This window comes from Lepisma saccharinum, chromosome 23, assembly GCF_977018435.1.
Source record: "Lepisma saccharinum chromosome 23, izLepSacc3.1, whole genome shotgun sequence".
NCBI classification, from domain to species: domain Eukaryota; kingdom Metazoa; phylum Arthropoda; class Insecta; order Zygentoma; family Lepismatidae; genus Lepisma; species Lepisma saccharinum.
In genome coordinates, this window is record NC_139251.1 from 58,252,195 (window position 1) to 58,274,716 (window position 22,522).

Genomic DNA, 22,522 nt, shown 5'->3' on the forward strand with positions numbered 1-22,522 from the left:
TTTTTTCATTTCTTTCATATTGTTAGTGTTGAGCACATACCACTTTGAACTGATACCCATACTGATGTCAACACGGATCCATCTGCAGGCACATTCTGCTGCAACCAATCACGTAAATTGATTGTTACGAGCCCTTAACCTGGCCCTCCTAATCTAATCCCATATGCATTATTAGAACTAGGCCTATGTGCCCTCTTCTGTTTCGGTATGAACAAATTGTATGTTGTAATGAGCCTTAATCCTTGTACAGTAAAAGCTCGATTTTATGTTTTTGATGGGACCAAGCTGAAAAAACTTAAAATGCAAGAAAATGTAAAATCAGGGAAAATTTCTTAATATTTTGCCATGTTGGGACCATGAAGATTGAATGTATAATGCAGGAAAATGTAAATTCGAGGAACTTAAAATTGGAGTTCCACTGTAGTTTCTTGTGACAAAACATGATCTTTCTAATGTAATATCTGTGTTTTGAAAGTGTGAACTGATCAAGGTGCAATTCAGTGGAAACAACAGCATGGTAATGGTCGGGTATCTCTTCTTGCAAAGAAAGTCCGCAAGTCTAATTCACGAGCATATGGCACAATGAGCGACTATGGCCCTTGCTATGCCACCATGAAAAACCATGTTGCCACATTTCGAAACTGACATTTCAGCACAGATTTTAAGTCATGTCTGGTGAGCCCTTCAGTCGTGATTATGAAATGCTGTTGCATAATCAATTATGCAATCAATTATGATTATGGATGCTGTTCATTAACTGATCTTATAGAATAGGAGAATTTGTGCTAAACTGATAAACTGAGACCCTGAACATCTCCCACAAAAGAGTTGGAGTAATTATTCACCACCACCTTGCCATGAGGAAATCTTCTGCAAGGTGGATCCCGGAACTTCATGATGAGGACCAAAAGCATGATCGGGTCATCACTTCCCAAGCAGTTCTTCAGCGATTTCAGCGGAATGGTGGTTACTTCGTGGCCCAATTGATAATGGTCGATGAGAACTGCATCAATTTGTGTGATCCCGAGACAAAATAATAGTTCCGCGTAGAGGCATGGTGGTTCACTACACCCAAAGAAGTGCAGGGTCCAGAAGTCAGCTGTGAAGGTTCTTGCGGCTGTCTTTGGAGACCACTGGTTTGGCAAAATACAACCAACATAGAATCAAGAAAGTACAACTCTCACCATTCTGAGTATCAAAATCAAGGAAATACAAGCTATAATGAACTTTTCATAGGATTTACTATTGATAACAGACAAACACACAATATTTAGAACATAAATGCATGTATAAATATTAAATACATAGTTCTTGCTTAAGACAAACTTAATTTGAGTCTTAGGCTTGTACATTAAGACGGGGAATATGTCATTCAGCATCTTCTCAAAATGCTTGGTATTTTATACAGAATTAGTACATTAATTATCAGTAACAAGGTATGGAAGAAAAATAATGAGATTCTTTGCAAGGCACGTGAACTGGCAACATTGTGGATAAACAGGCAACAGAAAACAATGCATTTAACCTTGATTGATCAAAATCATAACTTCGAACTCCCAAGCATTATTACAGGTGGGCATACAGTGGTGTGTATCAGTGTGAGTACTAGTGACGTTATAAAAATGGAAAAACAAAATCTTGAACAATATTGTTACAATCAAATTTTGCATGAAACTTACAGTGCAAATGTACCAGAAATTGACACAGGTGTATAAAGAACATAACTGATCACGAGTACAAAGTTTCATATGGGAGATATCATTTTCAGGAGGCAGGCATCCCAGATGGCGTAGTGGCAACGTCCTCGCCTTGAAATCAAGGGTCCCTGGGTTTGATACCTGGTGGAGGCACATGGCACATTGTTTCGTATCCCACTTTAAACTGTAGGTCCAGTCCTGATTAGCCTTTCTGTGCGTAAAGTAGACTTAAAACAACAATTCAATCAATCAATAAATTTTCAGAAGACTGGGAAACTGAAGAAGACACACACACTTTCAACCCCAAAATTAGATGAAAATATCGAAAAAATGAACTCTTGGGCATATAAATCACTATTTAATATTGAGATTTGCCAATACTGAAAGATATCATACCATTTTACAATTCATGTTATTTTGACGAAGGAATTGGAATTGGGCATGGAAAAAGTATGTTCAAATAGGGTTCCAAAAATCCCCACCATGGAGCAGGAGTAGGGAATGAAAACTGTGTGAGGACCTTCTTAATCACATTCAGAATGGCGACAATGTGTTAATGGGGTTTCTGCATTTTCTGAACATGACCCTGAAAAAGTGAGGAGTGGACAAAATCCAAAAAACTGACCAGTCGAAGATAATTACTAGACACCTTCCAACAGTACTACAAGTAGTGGGAGAAAAGTTTCAGAAGCTATATAACCTTCCAAATGAACTGCTTTCAAAGTGATAATGTAAATTTGTAAGTCTATTTCCAACAAAGATTTTTGTTGCTTTAGATATGCATATTTAGTTTTGAAGAAAACACGAAATGTGAAATAACAAGGTGTAATATTCATTTTTCATGTTTCTGAAAGGTGTGAGTAATGTTTCATGTTATGTTTTGTCACGAAATGATGCAATATAAACTGCAAAATGTGAAATAAACTCTTAAACAGAAAATTAGAGTTTACATATGAACACAACACTTGTGAAGTCTGAATTATTCTGCGAGCTATGCAAAATCATGAAAAATTTATTTATTCTGCTGCCAAATTTTGAAAAGCAAAAATGGACTCCTTTACACAGGAATAAACTTACTACTTTGCAGGGATGTAGTGGTGCCAGGGTGCCACCCTGGTACTTTTTCTTTGGTAACAACTATTTTTTTTCCTTTAAAAGTCTTCCTTAAAATATATGTAGGCCTATCTCGAAAACACATTAACTGATATAATAAAATACATCTATTCTGTTATGAATCTAAGAGGCCAGTAAAGCAACCGTTATTTAGGCGAAAGAATCAATCAGCTGTCTGCATTGTGTCGACAATGGAAGTTAAGACCGACACCCCCAGCATTTTCACTCTCAACAATGGATTTTAGTTGCGATAAGATGGTGAAGCATAAAAATGGGAGAATTTCCGGCTGATTCTCACTTGCATCTGTTATTTTGTGTTTAGCATTTGCATTGTGAGTTTCAAGGTGATTAAAATGTATTTTCGATCACGCTCTGATTTTCTATTCAAAATAAAAAGAAGGTGTGAGAACAAGGTTACAAATTATTTCCAAAAAGTACAAAAAACAGAAAATAAAACTGTGAGTGACAATGGTAGTGATTCTGCAGTACTGGCTGTACATAGTGTTAATCCTTCGCCGAGTGTATCACACGTAACACCAACAACGACAATCTCAGAAACGGCAACAACAACAGCAACATTCCAACATGAAGCCAATACAGGTAACGTTTCATGTTCTGATTTTCCCTCCATATGATCTGAGCAACAGTGGTTGGAGCGTAAGCAAAAACATACATGGTTGGTAGCAAGAAATGGGTATTTAGAATGTGATGATTGTTGCTCCGTAGGTTATTTAGGGCCTGGTAAAAGTCAGGGATTATCATTAAGTAAGGAATGGGTTAAGTGTCAAGTTTCATTTAATGGCACAAATAAAGAACAACAGTTGAAGTCTTTAAGAAGAAAAATGTGTGAAGACGAGAAGGAGGAGGACAGGGGAATATGGAAACTCTTCTGATAGGTGAGTGCAGATTCCATTTGTCAAGCATTTCTAATGAAAAAATGGTCTAAAATATTTTGACATATTGCATATATTCAATATTGGTATTCGAACACAAAAGTGTACACAAATTTTCTGTTACAGTTTCTGAAAAGTGCACTTAAAGCAATATTTTTTGACAACAACACGTTTATTAAATAAGAAAATATGAGGTTTACATATAGAGCTTTAAATATATTGTTCTTATTTTTTGCTGCTACAAATATTACTTTAACATTTGATTTATCCTCTACTTCGTATTTTTTTAAATTATTAATATGCAAATTGCATATCAAAATGTTCTTGTATTTTTATAAAGCAAATTGGAATTCTGTACTTGCTGCCTTATGGAAGAAATTGGAAGGTTACGATAATATTGATTCAATTTTTGAAATACTGTGCAGTGAATAATTATGTCTCGAAACAGGCACGTTAGTGTCACGAAGATGTCTATTATGAGAAAACACCAAAGGGAAGGGACCGCCCTGGTACTATTTATTTTACCACTACACCGCTGCTACTTTGATAACTACATAAAGGTGATGTTAGAAAACACAAGTTTTTTTGGTAATAAGTATAGTTCTTAAATCAAATCATATTCGTTTTTCTTGTATGTATGCATTGCTTGCATTGCAGAATTATTTTCTTGTAGTTTACGGTTATTACAAGCATAAGAAAACAGTTTCTTGTTGTGATGTTTCTGGAGAACACACGCTCCCCTCATCAGACATTTATTTTTATCTTGACAACATCCATTATATAACGGATTCTTTTTGTTTAAAAAATTGCTAACTTTTGTTATAACTGTTTCTTTAGTCAAAATGGAAATAAATGTCTGATGAAGGGAGCGTGTGTTCTCCTGAAACGTCACAACAAAAAACTGTTTTCTTATGCTTGTAATAACCGTAAACTACAAGAAAATAACAATCATATTCACCGCTTAAACATTAAAATGACACTTTTGATACCAAAATATGCCCAGTTTTGTACCAAAATCTTGATTTTTATTCATCATAAATATGTGGCCTTATAGCACATCTCATTACTTTTCTACCGAACCTTACATCTGTGTACATACTTTATATTTGAAAATGCATGGAGAACTATTATATATCAGTTAAAACACTAAAATAACACACATCGTTCTGTTTGTGTGTTATTTTAATGTTTTAACAAATATGTTGCTGGCACGTGACGTAAGACGTTTTCTACTGTCACATTATATAGCACTTACTCTGTTGGGAACCAACTGACACTGTACGTATGTTTCACTGCAAATGGAGGCTCCACATCATCAATGTTGACAGGATTGTGATCCTTAGTCGTCATGTTTACAGCGACAATCTGCAATTAATGTATGCTGTGCTAATAAACATTATGATATAATTAGAAGCTGCGATTTATAGTAATAATAAATAGGACTAGGTTTAGTGTACAATAAAATACCAGAAAATGGTCCATCAAATGTGCAATAATTCCCTAAAAACCAAGAAACATGCTCTATGAAATATCCAAAATGCTCTTTTACAACAAAGTTATGTGTTCATTTCACCAGTCCAGTGTTGCAATGGATTACTAACTTTTTTCACTAGACCTCTTTGTTTCGGAAGGAAGGATTTACCACATTTCTTAGAACAAAAGTTGTTCTGAAACTTTTGTACTGGCAAAAAAAAGAAGTGTGTTGCTTTTTAAGAAAATAAACAAAAACGCTTCTCTTGAGAAAACACAAAAAGAGCAAGATGAAAAAGCAACATAATGTTTACATTACATGACAGGTGACGATTAGGTGAAATAGATGAAGGGACATTCAACACCCATACTCTGTCTGGGATTCGAACCTAGGAACTTCAGTGACGAGATCTAAGGTTGGGCACTGAGAAAGTCAGAAGTTGTTGCAGGTGGGTATGGTGTGGGTTGGTTGGGCCTAGAAATGAGTGCTGAGGATGTTCAAAGCCAATGTTGGCCCACTTTTATGCCAAGGTAGGGTTATCGGGATTGAATTTCGAATTTGAAATAAAAATTTTTGGGTGCATCAGCACTGAGGCTATTTTGCACCCATCACACTATACAGGGTCCAGCCCCTTATCATAACAACAATAAAAGCGTGTCTGAAAACTAAAATTTCCTTACCTTGGTTAAAAAAAAGTAAAAAGTGCTCCCCTGTTAATAGCACCACGCCATGAAGGCGTATAGGGGGTATGGGGGTAACGCCCCACACTTTCTTGATCCGGTCGTGAGTGGGGGTGATGTGATCAGCATCACACCCCTGACTGCCTTTACCCCCCAGGGTTTCCCCCAGGTACCCATGTTATTCGACGCTGGGTGGGCGCCGGGGCCGCTTCCAACGTTAGAAAAGTTCCCGGATTTGAACCGGCCGGGGATCGAACCCGGGACCTTGAGCATGGTAGTCAGACGCGTTACCGACTGAGCCACCGCGGCCACTTTATTACCTTGGTTAAAAGCTGAGGCTAAATAGGGCACTCAGCACAAATAAGGACAAAACACAGGATGACACAGAATTATACTGGCCATGGGGCCAGTCGCCAGAACCTCGTTAGTCTGCAGTCCAGGGTGTACTATGTGGAAGTGAGGTTGCCTATTGGGTGCACTATGTGGAAGGAGCACCCCTTACACTCTGGTTATCGAAATTCGTCCTACAGTTTAAAGCAGGATCTGAACCACTTGCTTACATGATCTACCAGTTTTGAGCCTGGGATCCCTTGATCACAAGGTGACAGCATTACCGCTATGCCATCAGGAAGGCCCATGAGGCTACATATATGGATAATTTTGAGAGCTGTAGCATGGGGGGTACCCTGCTCTGTCTTAGAGATGCAAGTGACCTACAGGACAGAGAATATTCTGTCTGATTTTTCTTTGAATTTCACATTTCATGCTGAATGCAACTTCCACCACAAATGAACAGGTTACCCCTCCCCTCCAATAATGACAACAACAGTACCACACGAGGACTTTCTCTATAGCAACTAGGGATGGCGCAGATTAATCGGTACCCTATCGGTATCTGCAGATAAAGTGTATTGGTAAAATTACCGATTATTTTACCAATCTCATATATCTATAAATATCTTTATAACTTAGTGCAAAACTCTGCTATTTGGTTACAATTTTTATTAATCTATGATCTTCATGCCCTACTTTTAAAAAAGGAAATTCTAAATATGCAACTTGTTTTGCACTGCAGTCACCTGGAAACAAACATTTGTTAAGGAGGTCAAAGAAGTATTCAGGTTCTTCAAGGACCATTTGGAATTTTATATCGGTGCTTTATCGGTATTGGTCAAAGTTTCATATCAGCACAGGCATTTATCTAGAAATGTATTTCAGGTGGTGTCTGAACTAAGTGCCTCAAAATAATAATAATAATGTTTAAATTAAAATAATGATAATTATACTAAATTTATTAAAATAGTATTAATTAAAATGTTCAAATTAACTAATATTATATTCATTAGATGAATTGAGGTAAAAAGATAAGATAATGGTAGTGATATAACAAACAACTCGTATTTATTATATAGCTTACATATAGTTAAGATCTGCTAAATTTGTAAAAGAAACAAGCATCCTGACAAGGAAATTAATGTCAAATTGATAAAGAATTGAATATTTATGGAATATCAAAAAATAATGTTAGATCCAGGTGACGAAGAGTAAAGTTCCTGGTAATATTTTATGTATATTATTAATTTGTTTGGGATTGATCGTAGAATGGCATATGCAAATAGAAAATATCATTCTGGTTGGATATGTAGAAATGTATAATCCTAAAAGTAAAATTAATAGAAATAAGAATCTTACACATAATCAATACATTAATTTTGAATAGTAGTAATAGATCTTGCATAAATCATCTTTGGTACTGTAATTCAAAGTTGTATCATCCCAATATAATGCTTGCATTCCAATAAGTTTGGTGGAAATAAATAACTCTTGATGAAACAACATGTAAATTTTCATTATTTAATTTTAGAACTTAGTAAGTCTTTCAGTGAGGGGGGGAGGAGTCCAGACCGACCAACCCACCCAAATATGTCATCCTTGCAGCCCATCCCTAAGAGCAACTGCCTGCTTCACTACTCCCTCTGAGCAAGGAAGATATGAGTAGCTATCTTTCTTCCTTAATAATACCATAGTGCTGAGATGTGATTTCAAGAGATGGAGGTTCGGGATACATGATACTGGTGTAAGGGGAGCTGACATCATTGATGGTTGGGAAATAGTGAGAAGGTTACGGATTCTGAGTGCCAAAAAAGACTGGGACCTGTTCAGTAGGTGGTTTGACACAAATGACTTACCTGATTCTTATTGTACTCTATCAGAAAGTGGATGTGAGTCCATAGGAAAACCTTGTGCCTGTGTGGCACAAAACCACTTTCCTCCAGGTGGCCTACAAATCCTCGAATTGGAAGATCATCCAGCACAAATTCAAAGTAGAACAAGTCCTCAATGGCAGATTTTAGCTGCTCCAAATCACTACTGCTAAGCTTCACTGTACACAATTCTCGATGATCTACAGCTTCTGAAATTAATAAATGAACAAAAACTATCATACCGACATGTGTCCTTTGCAATATATAGGGTGTACCAGAAGTGATAGTGCAAACTGAAATGGTGAACAGTGCACAATAGTAGAAGCAAAAAAGTCTCAGTAAACATGGGTCTTTCGTTTGTGAGATAGTTGCAAATGTATGGTTACAATCCACCACTGATTTGACCATTTGTACACATGTCTCCTTGTGCACTCCGAGGTCTCTTTCTTTAAAACTGAACACTGCCGAACATGTAACATACTATACAGTACAATAGTCCTTGGTAATAAAAGCAACAGTAATATATAGCATGGTGAACATTTTAATTGTCATTTGTTACTACAAATGACTATGGTGCCTCACACATGAAAAGCATAAGATGTGTACAAATAATCACGTAAGTGATGGGTTGTAACCATACATTCGCAATTATCTCACAAACAATTTGTTTGTAACCCCATGTTTTTTTTTTGGGGGGGGGGGTTAAAAAAATTTGCTTCTACTATTGTGCGCTATCACTTCTAGCACACCCTGTATACACACATGCAAATTGATTTGGAGTAACAACCCAGATTACACTTTTCTCTCTATCTTTGAAAGCTCTTAAATGTAGCATAACCAGGGTTGCTATGATATTTTGATTATGAAATTCCCTGGCATTTTCAGGTTTTCCCATCCAAAAATGAAATTTTTCCAGACATGTTTATATTTTTGCTTTTGAACCTTGTGTTTTTCAATTAACTCTTTCGCTGCGGTTGTCACTTTTATGCACAGCACGCCAGGTGCCTTGCTCCGCGGAAGTCGCATTATTGCGAGTTCATACTTCCACTCGCTGCGGGTGTCGCATTTCCGAAGTACGTCACTTTTAGTAGCCTTCGGACATCTGTTGATAGTATTTTGAACTATTTGAACTTGTAGTTTTGTTTTTATCCGTATGATGTTGCTAATTATGCCTCCGTTTAGAATTCTTTGACATACGAGCGTTGAGTGCTCTGACATGTCAGTTTCAAATGTATGTTCGAATGTAAACAACATGGCTTCGTCAATTTTTCAACACTTGTCTGATAATGATGTTACTCAACTGTTATTTGCCGACTCAGAATCAGAAGGTGAATTAAGTTGTGACGATAATAGCGACAGTTTTTATGAGACTTCAAGTGGTGACAGTGATTTTGTAGTATCTGATGAAGAATTTGTACCGCCGTCCGTAACATCATGGGCAGAGTGCAAAACAGCATTGATCTAGGTGCGGGAATTTCAAAATTTTTCAAAATATCATACCACCAGGGACTACAGAATGGTTTGCCAATGCAAGGAATGACTTTTGTAAGTTCTCTATAACATATTTTGCAATTTAATTGTAAGGGTCCCGGGTCCGAATCCCGGTCGGGCTTGGTTGTTTGTGAATGTCCATTCATCAATTTCATCATTTCATCACTCATCACCATCTTCGCAAATTAGCCAAGAGGCACAAAACGCGAAGTAAAATAAACTAAATCAAGCAAGCAAGCAAGCAATTTAATTGTGTAAAATTATTGTTCCTAAAAAAATGTTTTTTTTTTTTAAAATTTCAAAATTTTTCAAAATATCATACCACCAGGGACTACAGAATGGTTTTCCAGTGCAAGGAATGACTTTTGTAAGTTCTCTTTCATATATAATGCAATGTAATTATGAAAACTATTTTTTTTTTATAAAAAAAAATATATTTTCAAATTTAATTACGCAGCCAGAGAATTCCGCAGCGAAAGAGTTAAATATATAATCCATTAATTATTATGAATATTCACTTTCACAATTTTTTTTCCATTCTACACACACAAGAACATGAAAATTCGAAGAGTAAAATGCAAAATTACAATCGGCATCAAATGTATTGGGTGCTACAATCACGTGCATCTAGCCTTCAGGCTAAGGTAACAGAGGTACAGTATTTCACCATAACAGATTTCCACAATATAAAAACAACAGAAAAAGTTCATAAACCAAACACAATTTTTCATTTTCTGGCAGGTTTATAATGACGTAGAAAATGCTGCTTCTTTTGGTTACATTTATAAGTACACAGTCTGTGGAGAATATTTGTTGCATATAGGAATTCTATAGGAGTCAGTCGAGTCTCCTGGGGGAAGCATAACAACATTTCTCCTCAGATTTCGTCCTGTGTATGGGATGATGGACACTCACCATTGTGAAGAAATTGGGGAGCTACGAACGAGTAACGTTAACCCAGTCATAAAAACCTACAACGAACGACTGGGGACTTTGTAATGCTGACAACATGTCACCACATTATCCTACCCTGTTTTGTCATGAAATGATGTGAAATGAACTGCAAAATGCAAAATAGACTCTTTAAAGATGAAATTTAGAGTTTGTTTACCGACGTGACACTGATGGACCCCTTTTATACAGGAAATAAACTCAATACTCCGGTAACTACATAATGTGCTATTAGAAGGGATATGTTTATTTTGTGTAATACAGTAGAGCGTCGATTATCCGAAGTAATTGGGGGACATGGGTGTTCGGAAAACTGGTTTGTTCGGATAATCGAACTGTACATGTTTATTTGCCAAAAAGAAGTACTGTACAGTAAATTTATTCATAAAAACAGGCATCTCTTTAAGTATGTATTACAAAGTAACGTACAAAGGCAACTTTAGTAGGAATATATAGTATGTGGTACAGTTTATTAAACAAAAATATGTACATATTACGTACGCATTTTGCATGAACAATACACACAGTACACAAAATTAACGTTTAAAAAAATCCTATATTTTGGTCTGTCTAAGCAAGCCTACACGCTTACGAGCAGCTAAGTCACGTACTTTTTTCATTACAGATATCTGAAAGTGAGCGAGTACACAGTTCGGTTAAGCGGTCGTTCGGTTGACCGACGTTCGGATAATCGACGCTCTACTGTACATGCATTTTCAAATCAAATTTAGGATTATACAATTTTAAAACCAAAATGTCATTTTATACACTGCTATTGATCTGATTTTTCACTACTCTAACACCAAAATTTTATTTTATTTACCACTTTTGAACCCAAAATCGACTCTGTCTTGTATTGAAATTTTGCTTTTCTATTTACTAAAAATATGTGGTTCTAGATATGATTAATGATGACATGAAAAATATTTTCTATCAAGCCACGGGTTACAGGTTCAAACTGTGGATAATGCATGGATGTATTAATCTGTTGGTCCAATTAACCATCTCATCAGTCGGTGATTCATTCCTTATCATTGCAATTAACTCGCGAGGTAGAAAAGCAACATTGAATAACGAAAACTGAAAGAAGAACAAATACTTTCAGATATTAATTCAACTGCTATAAATAAGTCAGTACCAATGTATCACTATTACCTCAACCACATTTATGATTAAAATCTTCAGAATTCATCATGAAATGGCAAGTGGCTGTTAACCAATAAGCAACTATGAAAAACATGTGTAGAATACATATCACTTGAATAAACAATACTTTGTAATTAATACAATTTATTACAATATAACAATATATCTAACTAACTAACTCTCTAGCCTTCTTAAACTCGAAGGTTCATGGCTGCAGCAACACAGGCCTTCCATCTGTCCCTATCTTGAGCAAGATCTATATACTCTTTTCCATCCCTACCGATTTCCTTTAGGTCCATCTCAACGTTGTCCCTCCATCTTCGTCTTGAAAATTGAAATTACATGTAAAAGAATCTTTTATAGTAATGTTAAGATATTCAAATTTGAATAATCATGTAGATCCTTTGCATTGAGGTTGGTACCTGATATTAGAAAGATAAGGGTAAAAAATGAACCAATTCAGTCATTGAAATAGATCAAAATGGACAAAATTCCAAGTGAAATCGTGACCACTTTTGTTTTCTGCAGTAAAGATATATCGTACACTAGATTAAAATAATATCATCATGCTTTACAACTAAAAAAGCAATTCCAATAAAGTAATAAAAAGTGCAAAAAAATTAAAAGTTTTTGACCTCTGATTAATATAGCCCATGTTTAATCATTTGATTACAACTTCAAATACTGCAAAAGAAAAACATATGCACAATACATAAGCTACAGGTATATATATTATTAAAAATTATTTTGTCATAGTTGGGAGCTAATTCTCATTTGAAAAACAGAAATAAATACAGGGTCATCAAGAATGATTGCCAGGATTTTAAACTGTTATTATAAAAGAAGTATTTAATGTATATACACATGTGGCATCTTAAAATGTTCAGAAAAGTTTAAAGTTTCGTGTGACCGTGAGGTTTAAAATGGTGCATGCACGGGAGCACCTTAAAGGGAGGGTCGCTACAGCAATTGCAACTGTAACTCTGGACGCAATTCAGAAGACGTGGCAGGAGATTGAATACCGTCTAGACATCACCAGAGCTACAAATGGTGCACATATCGAAGTGTACTAAGATAAGTCTAAAACTTTAAACTTTTCTGAACATTTTAAGATGCCACACATGTATATCCATTAAATACTTCTTTTATAAGAACAGTTTAAAATCCTGGTAATCATTCTCGATGATCCTTTATTTCAATGGAACTTACCTTTAAATTTTATGTTGTAAAGTGATTTTGCCATTCTGTCTCCATCCAGTACTTCACCAAGAGTTAAACTGCGATGCTCAATCTGCCAAAGTAGAATCTCACATTAAATTTTGGTTTACATTACATACTAATTATTTATATTAATCTATTGCAAAAGTTGAAAGATGCAACATTCTAGTAAAATATTTGACCACTAGATTAAAATACAGTAAATTGAACCATTGCTCACTAATTGAATAATACAAGGGGCAATCTGAAACACAGTCATAGTAGTAGCCACACTTTCATAGCAAGTGAGTGAAGAATACCCTGTGCTAGTGATATAGTGAAGTACTGGCAGTTCTCCACATGCAAATGGTATGCATTACTGGCAGCTCAAGGTATACGTCTGGGCCAGGGCCACACTCAGCCACCCCAAAGCACCAGGCATAATGCTAATACACACCTGATAAACATATTCAGCATTTTTTTAATCCCTCTGTTTGCAATTGGTCAAAAATACAACGTGGGGCAGGAAATGTCATCCACTGAAAATTGTTTGTGCATTGTTTATTATACAAAATATGTAGTAGAAAGAATTGGGTTACACATACTACAATGTGGAGAGTCAGCCAGTATGTAGCACATGATCAATATATCCACCTTCTTGTCGTAGAACCTCTTCCAGACTGACTCTTGTGTTGACCTCTCCCACTCCCTGGAAAAGGGTAATGAAGTTGGCTTGAACTTGCTATGTAGTTGCAGCTCTCTGTAGGTGTCCACACTGCTCTGCCTGGAAAACGTTCTGTAAAATGATTGGACATGACACAAAGGCCAAACTGATTGTGAGGGAAGTCCAAAACAATGTTCACTGTATGCACGCAAGCCACGTCTCGCATAAACCATTGTGTCTCTAACACTCTTTGTTTCTGAGAAAAACATTACTGTTTTTACCTTCTGCTGCAGTCAATCTTCAATTGTCTGCCATGTTGCAAAACTAAAACTACAGCTGGGTGCAGGGTGCCACATCATTACTGGCTGCCATGTGTTGAACCATGCATGAACCAAGCAGCGTTGTATGAAAATAGAGTACCCCAACAGTATAAAAAGAATTACACCATTTTCGATGAATGACATTTCGTGCCCCATCTGTGATGGGGAGAAAAACATTTTTATGTTCCTTGAAGAGCCATAGATATGGGGGAGGGGACACATAGACATGCTAGGTGGTGAGGGAAAAAAAAGGGGGTGCAGGGCAAACCAGCAAAAAAAATAAATTAAAAAGGTGGAAAAGAGTAAATATTAGGGATGGGACCGATTAATCGGTACTCTATCGGTATCGGCCGATATAGGCATATCGGTGTATCGGTTTATCGGTAAAATTACCGATTATTTTACCGATCCAATAAATCTATAAATATCTGATAGTTTAGTGCAAAATTCTGCCATTTTTGTTGTAATTTTTATGGATGATCTCCATGCTCTACTTTTTTAAAAAGTAAATATCTAAATATGCAATTTCTCTTGCACTGCAGTCACTTTGAAACACACATTTTTTTAAGGTCAATGAACCTTTCAGGTTCTTCCGGAACCATTTCTAATTTTATATCGGATCGGTAGAATATCGGTTATCGGTATCGGTAAATTTTATATCGGTACTTTATCGGTATCGGCCAAAATTTCATATCGTCCCATCCCTAGTAAATATCAAGAAGCTCATGCAAATACACAGCATCCTAATAAATAAATATTGTTTTCTCCTTGGAAATAAATAGATTTACTACAAATTCGCTTGCAATGATATATTTTATATAAGTTACATCAAGTTAAAGTATCTATTATTTAAAAACAATTATAGTAGACCCTTTTTAATTTGAACTTATATAATTCGAACACAAGTTAATTCCCCTTGAAACCATCTTTAATGGCGAGATGCTTTTGTTAAATTGAATATTGAATAATTCAAACGTTTTTCGTGTCGTCTTAGAGTTCGAATTAAAGAGAGTCCATTGCATATATCATTAGTTAATGAAAATTTGAAATGCATGTTTGCTGTTATGATTGTTGGTTGAGTTGGTGTTTTAAGTCCACTTTATGCACAGTAAGGCTAATCGGGACCGGACCTATAGCTTACAGTGGGATCCGAACTAGTTGTGCCTCTACCGGGTATCAAACCCGGGACCCCTTGATTACAAGGCGGCAACGCTACTAACACTGTGCCATCGGGGAGGCCCTTGCTGTTATGATAAAATCTTTTCAATTAATTAATATGTTTAATCATAAAATAATATTCATCATAGCATTTTATTATATTTAAAGCACATGCATCATTATTAGAAGGTTTCTCTACTAAAACATTTTATTAATGTGTTTTCTGTACGCTGTCACAATTAATAATGGAACCTACTCAATGTGCTACAGGGTGAACATTGCAAATTACTCAATAGAGCATAAGGCCAAAAAATCATTTAGAACTGTTCATTGCAGGTTAGTTTCATTTTAATACACAAAGATAGAAAATAGTTTTGTGGTACAAACATTGGACCAGAACGAAAATCCGAAATATACAAATGGAAGGTGGCAGTGTATGGTATTGTGTAATGTATGAGTAATGCGGATCATGTGTACCAGGTGTAGGACAGGCAAGTGAGCACACATCCTTACAGATAGCATCGTGCCACATGTGTTTACAATTCTGAAAGCATTCTATGGTACGACACAATTCACCATAGTTTCCACCAGCTCCCTGTGGCATTCTCTGGAATTTATTTCCCGAAGAATGACTATTTTGTACACAAACACTGTTCACACTTTGGCATGGCCGTTGACTCAACAATGAGTTACCACCCCTATGTACAATCACAGTTCATCACACTGCCATCTAGTGACATATCCACATACTACGGGATACATGATCATATTGTGGTACCACCATTTAACTTTGAGAAAAAATATAGTTGTCATGACCCAGTCCTCGTAGCTGGCTGAATTTTAATTGGTTTAAGCACCAAACGACTGTAAAATGTACCTGCACTGCGAATCAAACCAAGGACTCTTTGTTCACAGATTGCATATAAATACATTATTTGCTTGAAAACAACTGACCTCATGAACTTGTTAATTTATGACTTTAGGAACACAATAGGTGGAAGCATCGGTCATTATGCTTCGTTTATAAAAAGTTTGCACATGTCAACCTGCAGGAGACCTGTTCTCCTGGCAGAAATAAACTGTACTTTAGGCATTATTGGCCATTTTAAACACATACTAACAACATTTACAAACATACTTTTCTTGTGCATGTTGCCTCTATCACTTTCCACCCACTCTAGATCAATTGCATTTTACCAACAAGTGCAGTTTGAAGAACCATATTATGCAAATGATTTTCATGAACCAAACATGGTTTTTGGTTAATGTACTGCACGCAAGAAGAATTTCCAGAATGTGACTTTTGGAATGGAATGTTATAAATGCTAGTTTAATTCACTTTTGGGCACGTTGCACAGAGGTTTGAATTCCACATAAAACCCAAAGGTACAATTCTCATTAACAGCGAACAGATTGTATGTAGTAAAAATGTAGTTATTTTCACCAAAATATGAAGTTAAATATGGGATTAAAATTGTAAAAAATTCTGTTTTAAATAATAATATAAGACATAACACGAGCTACATAAAATACAGTTTTGACATTGTAACTAGTACAGTGACAGTCATGAAAAGAAACTAGAAGCGAATCCCTTGCATTTGTCACAAAATTGTTGCTTCTGGCACTGCTGTCAGGCACGCAACTAGTAGCGAGGGTGGGGTTAGCAATGGGCTGCTTGACTTGGGACTCTCTTCCAATGTTGCCAAAATAATGTTTGTAATAACCAGGAGCCAATGCTTGAGTCCCCATTCTCTATTGTTGACAACAGTTGTAAATAAACAGGAATTTCAAGTATTTTACAATCACCAAAAGCAAACAGTTGGGAGGTATAAAAAAAAACCATGATTGATTGGATCATAGGTCCTCCGATGACCTAAAACTTGTTTGTTTAACTTCACTTCAGACTTTGTCAGTTATTCGCAAGAAATTCACCCAAATCTTTTGGTCATATAGAGACACCTAGTTACTGCGCAAATATAGAGTATATGTTGAGAAAGATTCTGAAATATGGAAGTAACATGTAAAAACAACAAAAATATGTAAAATATGAGCCAAAACATAATTTATGTACAAATATGGAAATTAAAAATGGAATTTTTCTAGTCTACATGCCACGATGCACAAAGATTATACAAAATATAACTGATTACAGTTACATACATAAATATGTATTTCCATATAAATCCATTCCCCGCTCATTAAGCTACCTGTGCATAAATGTTGACATTAAACAAACTGCTTTCATGTGAGAATTTGACAAGCTTTCGTGTGAGAATTTGACAATGTCCCTAGTATTACAATTCAATCCTTTTATATAATAATTCTTAGGGTTCCCTCAGTGACATAGTGGTAACACTACTGCCATGTAATCAAGGAATCCCCAGCGAATGGCGCATTGCACAGTAATTTACATGACATTAAACTGTAGGTCCACTAGTATTTAACGAAACTGAGCATACAGTGAACAAAAACAAACTTTGACTGTTTTACTTATAATTATTCAAAAGGTTGAATGTGAAAATATTGAAATACAAATAATATTTTAACTACTTAAAGTACAATTATTATCATTACTAATCCTCCTCCTGTCAATATGTAATAAAATAAAATAAAAAACATTGAGCACACACTACCTTAGTTGGTCTGCAAACTGGTAGTTTGTAATAATGGTATGTTTCATGTGGATTGAAGTATGGGCCAACTTTGTTTACATACATCACAACCTGTTGACAAAAGGAAAAAAAAAAAAAATGTGAAAATATAGTGAACTTGCAGACAACTACATGAAACTTTCTTAACTTTTAATTCAATAGGTTTGAATGTTGCTGCACAAATTTACAAGTTCCACTTTTAATTGCATGCACATGAAAGAATTACATGCCATACAGAAGGCTGTTCCGCGTATGTTTGACCAAACGTGATTCCTTCCCCCCATGTGCAGAATGGTCGGGCACGTTTGTCAGTGTAGTCTGTGAGAGACTGGTTGTTTTTTCTTGCTGGGTCGAAAATCCCACCCAAACTGAGCCACTTTTGGGAGGATTATGTTGTAGCCCTTTACGACGCAAAGTTCAGTGTGTCAATGATCAGGAAGCAGTGTAAGAGCAAGGGTTGTGACGTTAGTTTGACTTTAATCAAGAATGTGATCGGCAAGTATAAGGATTCCATGCCCCAGTGTTCGGTTCTCCAACAAAGGGGACGAGAACACGGCCGTGCACACAAGCTACCACCAGTATGCAGAAGAAACTTCGCACAATGGCCATGCAAGAGAATCACCCGACCCAAAGACAGACGGTGAATAGTCTAAATGTGTCTTTGGAAACTGTTAACTGGCAACAACTGAATCTTGAAAACGTGTTCAAGGCTAGCTGTCATCACCTTACCGATGCCCACTGACGGGAACGCAAGTGTAATGATTGGAAGCTGTACGAGCGGCAAATATGGCAGTACGTAGCTGCTACATTGGATGAGGCGTGAGTGTACCTTTCCGACTGCTGCAAACCAAGAGCCATCATGTACAGAGACAAAGGTGCGAAGCGCTTCACAAAATGGGTCCGAGCATGCAAAGAGGCCGATCTACGAGCAGGAGCTACCAGAAAGGTATGGAAACAAGATCAACATGGTTCGCATCCATCAAGACAAAGTTTCATCACACACCTCAAGATCGTCCCTCACATTCTACCAGGGTATGGAGGAGCCTACGGAAATACAGGCCACAACTTGCAACGATATGCCTGCGAAGTCTCCACACACATGTCTAATGGACTTTTGTAGATTTGGACTGCTTAAAAGGGCTTTGGGCAAGAGACGTGTGACAACTGTGAATGGACTCTGCAAAGCTGTGCAAGAGGAATGAAACAAGATCCCCCTCGTAGTTCTCCAACGGAGCCCTCTGCAATGTTGCCAGGCCATTGCTCGGAACCAGGGGAGACACATCGAGCATTGCCGCACTTGGCACCACAGATTTTTGTAACTAGCCTACTTGGTAAGTACATTTTTTTTGTTCAAACTATAAATAAATGTATGATGAAGGGAGAGTGTGTTCTCCTGAAATGTCACAATGAAAAACTGTGTTCTTATGCCTGTAATAACCGTAAACTACAAGAGAAATAAAAGTACAATTTGGTCACATATACTCGGAACAGCCTCTGTATTTCTAACATTTTGCTGATTAATACTGAGAATACATACATTTTCACAAGTGGCATGCCCAAGATGGAAGGGGGTTACTGGGGGTCATAACCACCCCTTTTGTTGCTCAGTTTTTCTAAAAAAAATGAACATCAAAGGTAGAAAGAGATGGTAAAATGAGGATTGACTACTAAAATAATTATACATCACCAACCCCTTTCGAAAATCCTGGACACCACTGGTTTTCACTGCCATCATACGTCTAGTTGGCTATTTGATAAATTTATCTTTCATGCTATTTCTTAATTTTTCTTATGTACAGTCATGGACACTTCTGGGTTGTAACGATCACACTGAAAGTTAATGTGATTGTTACAATCCACAAGCATCCGTGACTGTACAGGCTTATGCAATATTAATTAGCTAACCTGCAATTGTTGAGACTTGACAATACCTTACATCAGTATCCACGAATTGCACTCAACGATCATACAGCTGACAGTCCCAGATTCGAAACCTTTCATCAGGGGTGTTCCCTTGCGAATGCCTTTAATCTAATCATCATTCATTCTAATTGTTGTGATTAGGCTGAGAAGGCAACAAAAAATAAGAAATAATTGTAAACACCCAAAATGCCAAGGTTTGTGCCTTTGCGTGTATGTTCCAGCGGCGTATACTCTGGGTCATCTAGGTAATCGCAGACGACCCGGCTGTATTTCTCTTTTTTTCTAAAAAAAAATGTATATATATACACATTTCTTCGCAATATTCTTCCAAACCAATTTCGATGCATACATTTCTGTGCTTCCAGCGCGCGAACTCGAATATATATATATATTAGTTAATTTAAGTTGCTATATTCCGCCTCTTTAGATTAATAGTGATGAAGATGAACGAATTAAACATAAAACGAAAAAAAAAACACATCAGGCACGTAGCCAGGTGGAGGACTCAGGGGGCTGAAACCCCCCTTTCCCGAAATCCTACAAATATCTAATTTAAAAAGTGTATAGTGGTAATTAATTTTACTTCATTAGCAGGATTAAACACCTTGCATAATACGTTGTAATAATCTGAGATTCATCTTCAGGACTTCTTCTAATCCCACTGTTTCAACTTTATGTGGCGGCTGCTAATAAGGGATGATCCCCACCCCGTAATAAAATTCTAATAAAATTCTGGCTCTGGCCTGCAATGATTCGAACTTTTAAAACCTGTCATTTCGAGCTCGGAAAGTGATTTTTTTTTTATCATTCATAGGGAATTTCATTCGCAGCCAGGAACACAACAACAGAAGTTTGGTGCGTGAAACTGAATGCGTGTAGTCGTTGGCTTCGTGCTGTGCTACGTGTTTATTATTTATTTAGGTGTTAGTGTTTGTCGTGATAGTGCTGTGTTAAAGGGTAATGGATGTGATACAAGATTTGCTGGTGAAACCTTTTGGAAGAAGATCTTTTCAGGAGATGTTGCAAATTTTTAATACAGGCAGGCCAGTGTCATCGCTTGAACTTATTTCTACGCGCAAAGACAAAAATCGGGAATGTGTGAGGCATTTTCGCAAGCAAATTATGACAAAACACCATGGTTGACAGGAGGTATAAGTGTTAATAAGCTTTGCTTTTTTGTTGGCCGTGCTTACTTTTCGGGGCTGAAAAGAATGTATGGACTCGTGGCGGATACTGTAATCTTTGCAACGCTTGTGTCAAACATGAAAAATCCAAAAGTCACATAACTTCCTTTGTTAAGCTGCAATCTTTCGCACAGACACGTATGGACGTGCAACTGGACAAACAGCATGCTTTGGATGTGGTACAGCACAAGTAATCGGGTATTGGAGTAAGTTGAATTTTGCACTTAAATTAATATTGCGAGTTTTTATTTCACTAGTGCACGTCTTTCATTTTATATTTCACAGGTTGTTTTTTTATAGCTTTATAATACTGTCTTGTTTTATTATTTGAAATTCTACACGTATAGTAAACTGCAATAACGAGAATTAATTGATTGTGATCGTAGCAATAAGACAAATATTCCGACACAATATTCCTAAATCCAATATGGATCCTGACATAAATTGCACGGAAACTTTTGGAGTTTGAGGATCAAGGGTCGGAGATTACCCACTCTTTAGAACCAGCATACGCCACTGGTATGTTCCATGTTCTGTGTTGTATGTTGTGCAATTACTTTCGGCTGTTGTATGTTGCAATTTTCTAATATATTTGTTGGACATCCTGAAAATTTGTACAATAAATGATCATGATGATGATCAAGAAACATATTAGAGGAAATAAAATTCTAAAGAGTAAAGAAAAGCTGAAGCAGAGCAGAGTATTTTCAATATTATAAAAATAAATGAACAATCTGAAAGCAGTATTGTACCCATACATTGGGTTCCGGGCCACAACACCATGCAATTATTGTTAAAATGTTTAGTTACCAAATTGCACCACATAATTGTCGCAGATTTTATTCCATCTTTTTTTTTTTTTTGCAAAAAAGTGGGGACGACCATTAAGTGAAGCTTTTTTTCTTTTTTTAAAAAAATATGCTAGTATCACCAGTAGTTAAAGACAATTTATTACAAAACTGCCTACGGTGAAAGATATGGATGCATGGAATACTTGTGAATACACAAAAATTGAATGTAGTCCAAATCGACGCACATAATCTCTTTGGCGAACACTTTCCCAGTCTAAAAAAAGTGAATATATTAGATGTTATTCATTTGTGCATTACAGCCTGAATATTATACTTGATAAAATTCACTAGTGTTGGGAAGTGCAGACACAAAAGTTAACCTTCTATGTTCGCAGATTCTGAGCTGCTATGATTGGTTTTGTGCCATGAATCAATATTTAGACTGACAAAACAAGGAGCGATGATTATGCGGTGAAATATGGTAAATGTTCTGTAAGTTTCATAACATTCTTGAACTCCTTCAGTTCTGTGGAATTTCAAACATCCCAGAAGTTATGTAGAACTTTCAGCGAAAAATGCAGGCTTGACCAGGACTTGAACCTGGGTCTCTGGTATGCTGTGCCATTGTTCTACCACTAAGCTACTGAGCCAACCTGGCAATGTGGACGTCTACAGTGTTTCAAAGACAACAGAAACCATTGCGGTAGCACTAGCAGAGACGATTCCAGACAGGTAAAAGAGCAGTAGCGAAAAATCAGACGAAGCCAGTCCAGTTCAGTAGCTCAGTGGTAGAGCAACGGTACAGTATGCCAGAGACCCAGGATTGAGTCCTGGTCGAGCCTGCATTTTTAGCTGAAAGTTCTACGTAGAACATCTACTGTGTGTCTAATTTAAGGAATCATAAAAGTTATATTGCAGAATTGTAAACAATTGGCCTGCAAACAATGTATTATGAATAAAACTTCACAGATTGTTCAAAACAGAATTA

The 22,522-nt window shown here is 36.5% G+C and overlaps 1 protein-coding gene across 1 annotated transcript in view; it reads right to left on the reverse strand.

Annotated features, from left to right (window-relative positions):
- LOC145977696 (transmembrane 9 superfamily member 1-like) overlaps positions 1 to 22,522 on the reverse strand; it is a 68,808-nt gene that overhangs the window by 41,727 nt on the left and 4,559 nt on the right. Inside the window, exons 2-5 of the mRNA XM_083109919.1 lie at positions 17,619 to 17,708; positions 12,856 to 12,937; positions 8,044 to 8,267; positions 4,959 to 5,068 (exon numbers count right to left, since the gene is read on the reverse strand). Of these exons, the coding sequence (XP_082966045.1) occupies positions 4,959 to 5,068; positions 8,044 to 8,267; positions 12,856 to 12,937; positions 17,619 to 17,708 (506 nt within the window). The remainder of the gene's footprint in view (positions 1 to 4,958; positions 5,069 to 8,043; positions 8,268 to 12,855; positions 12,938 to 17,618; positions 17,709 to 22,522) is intronic.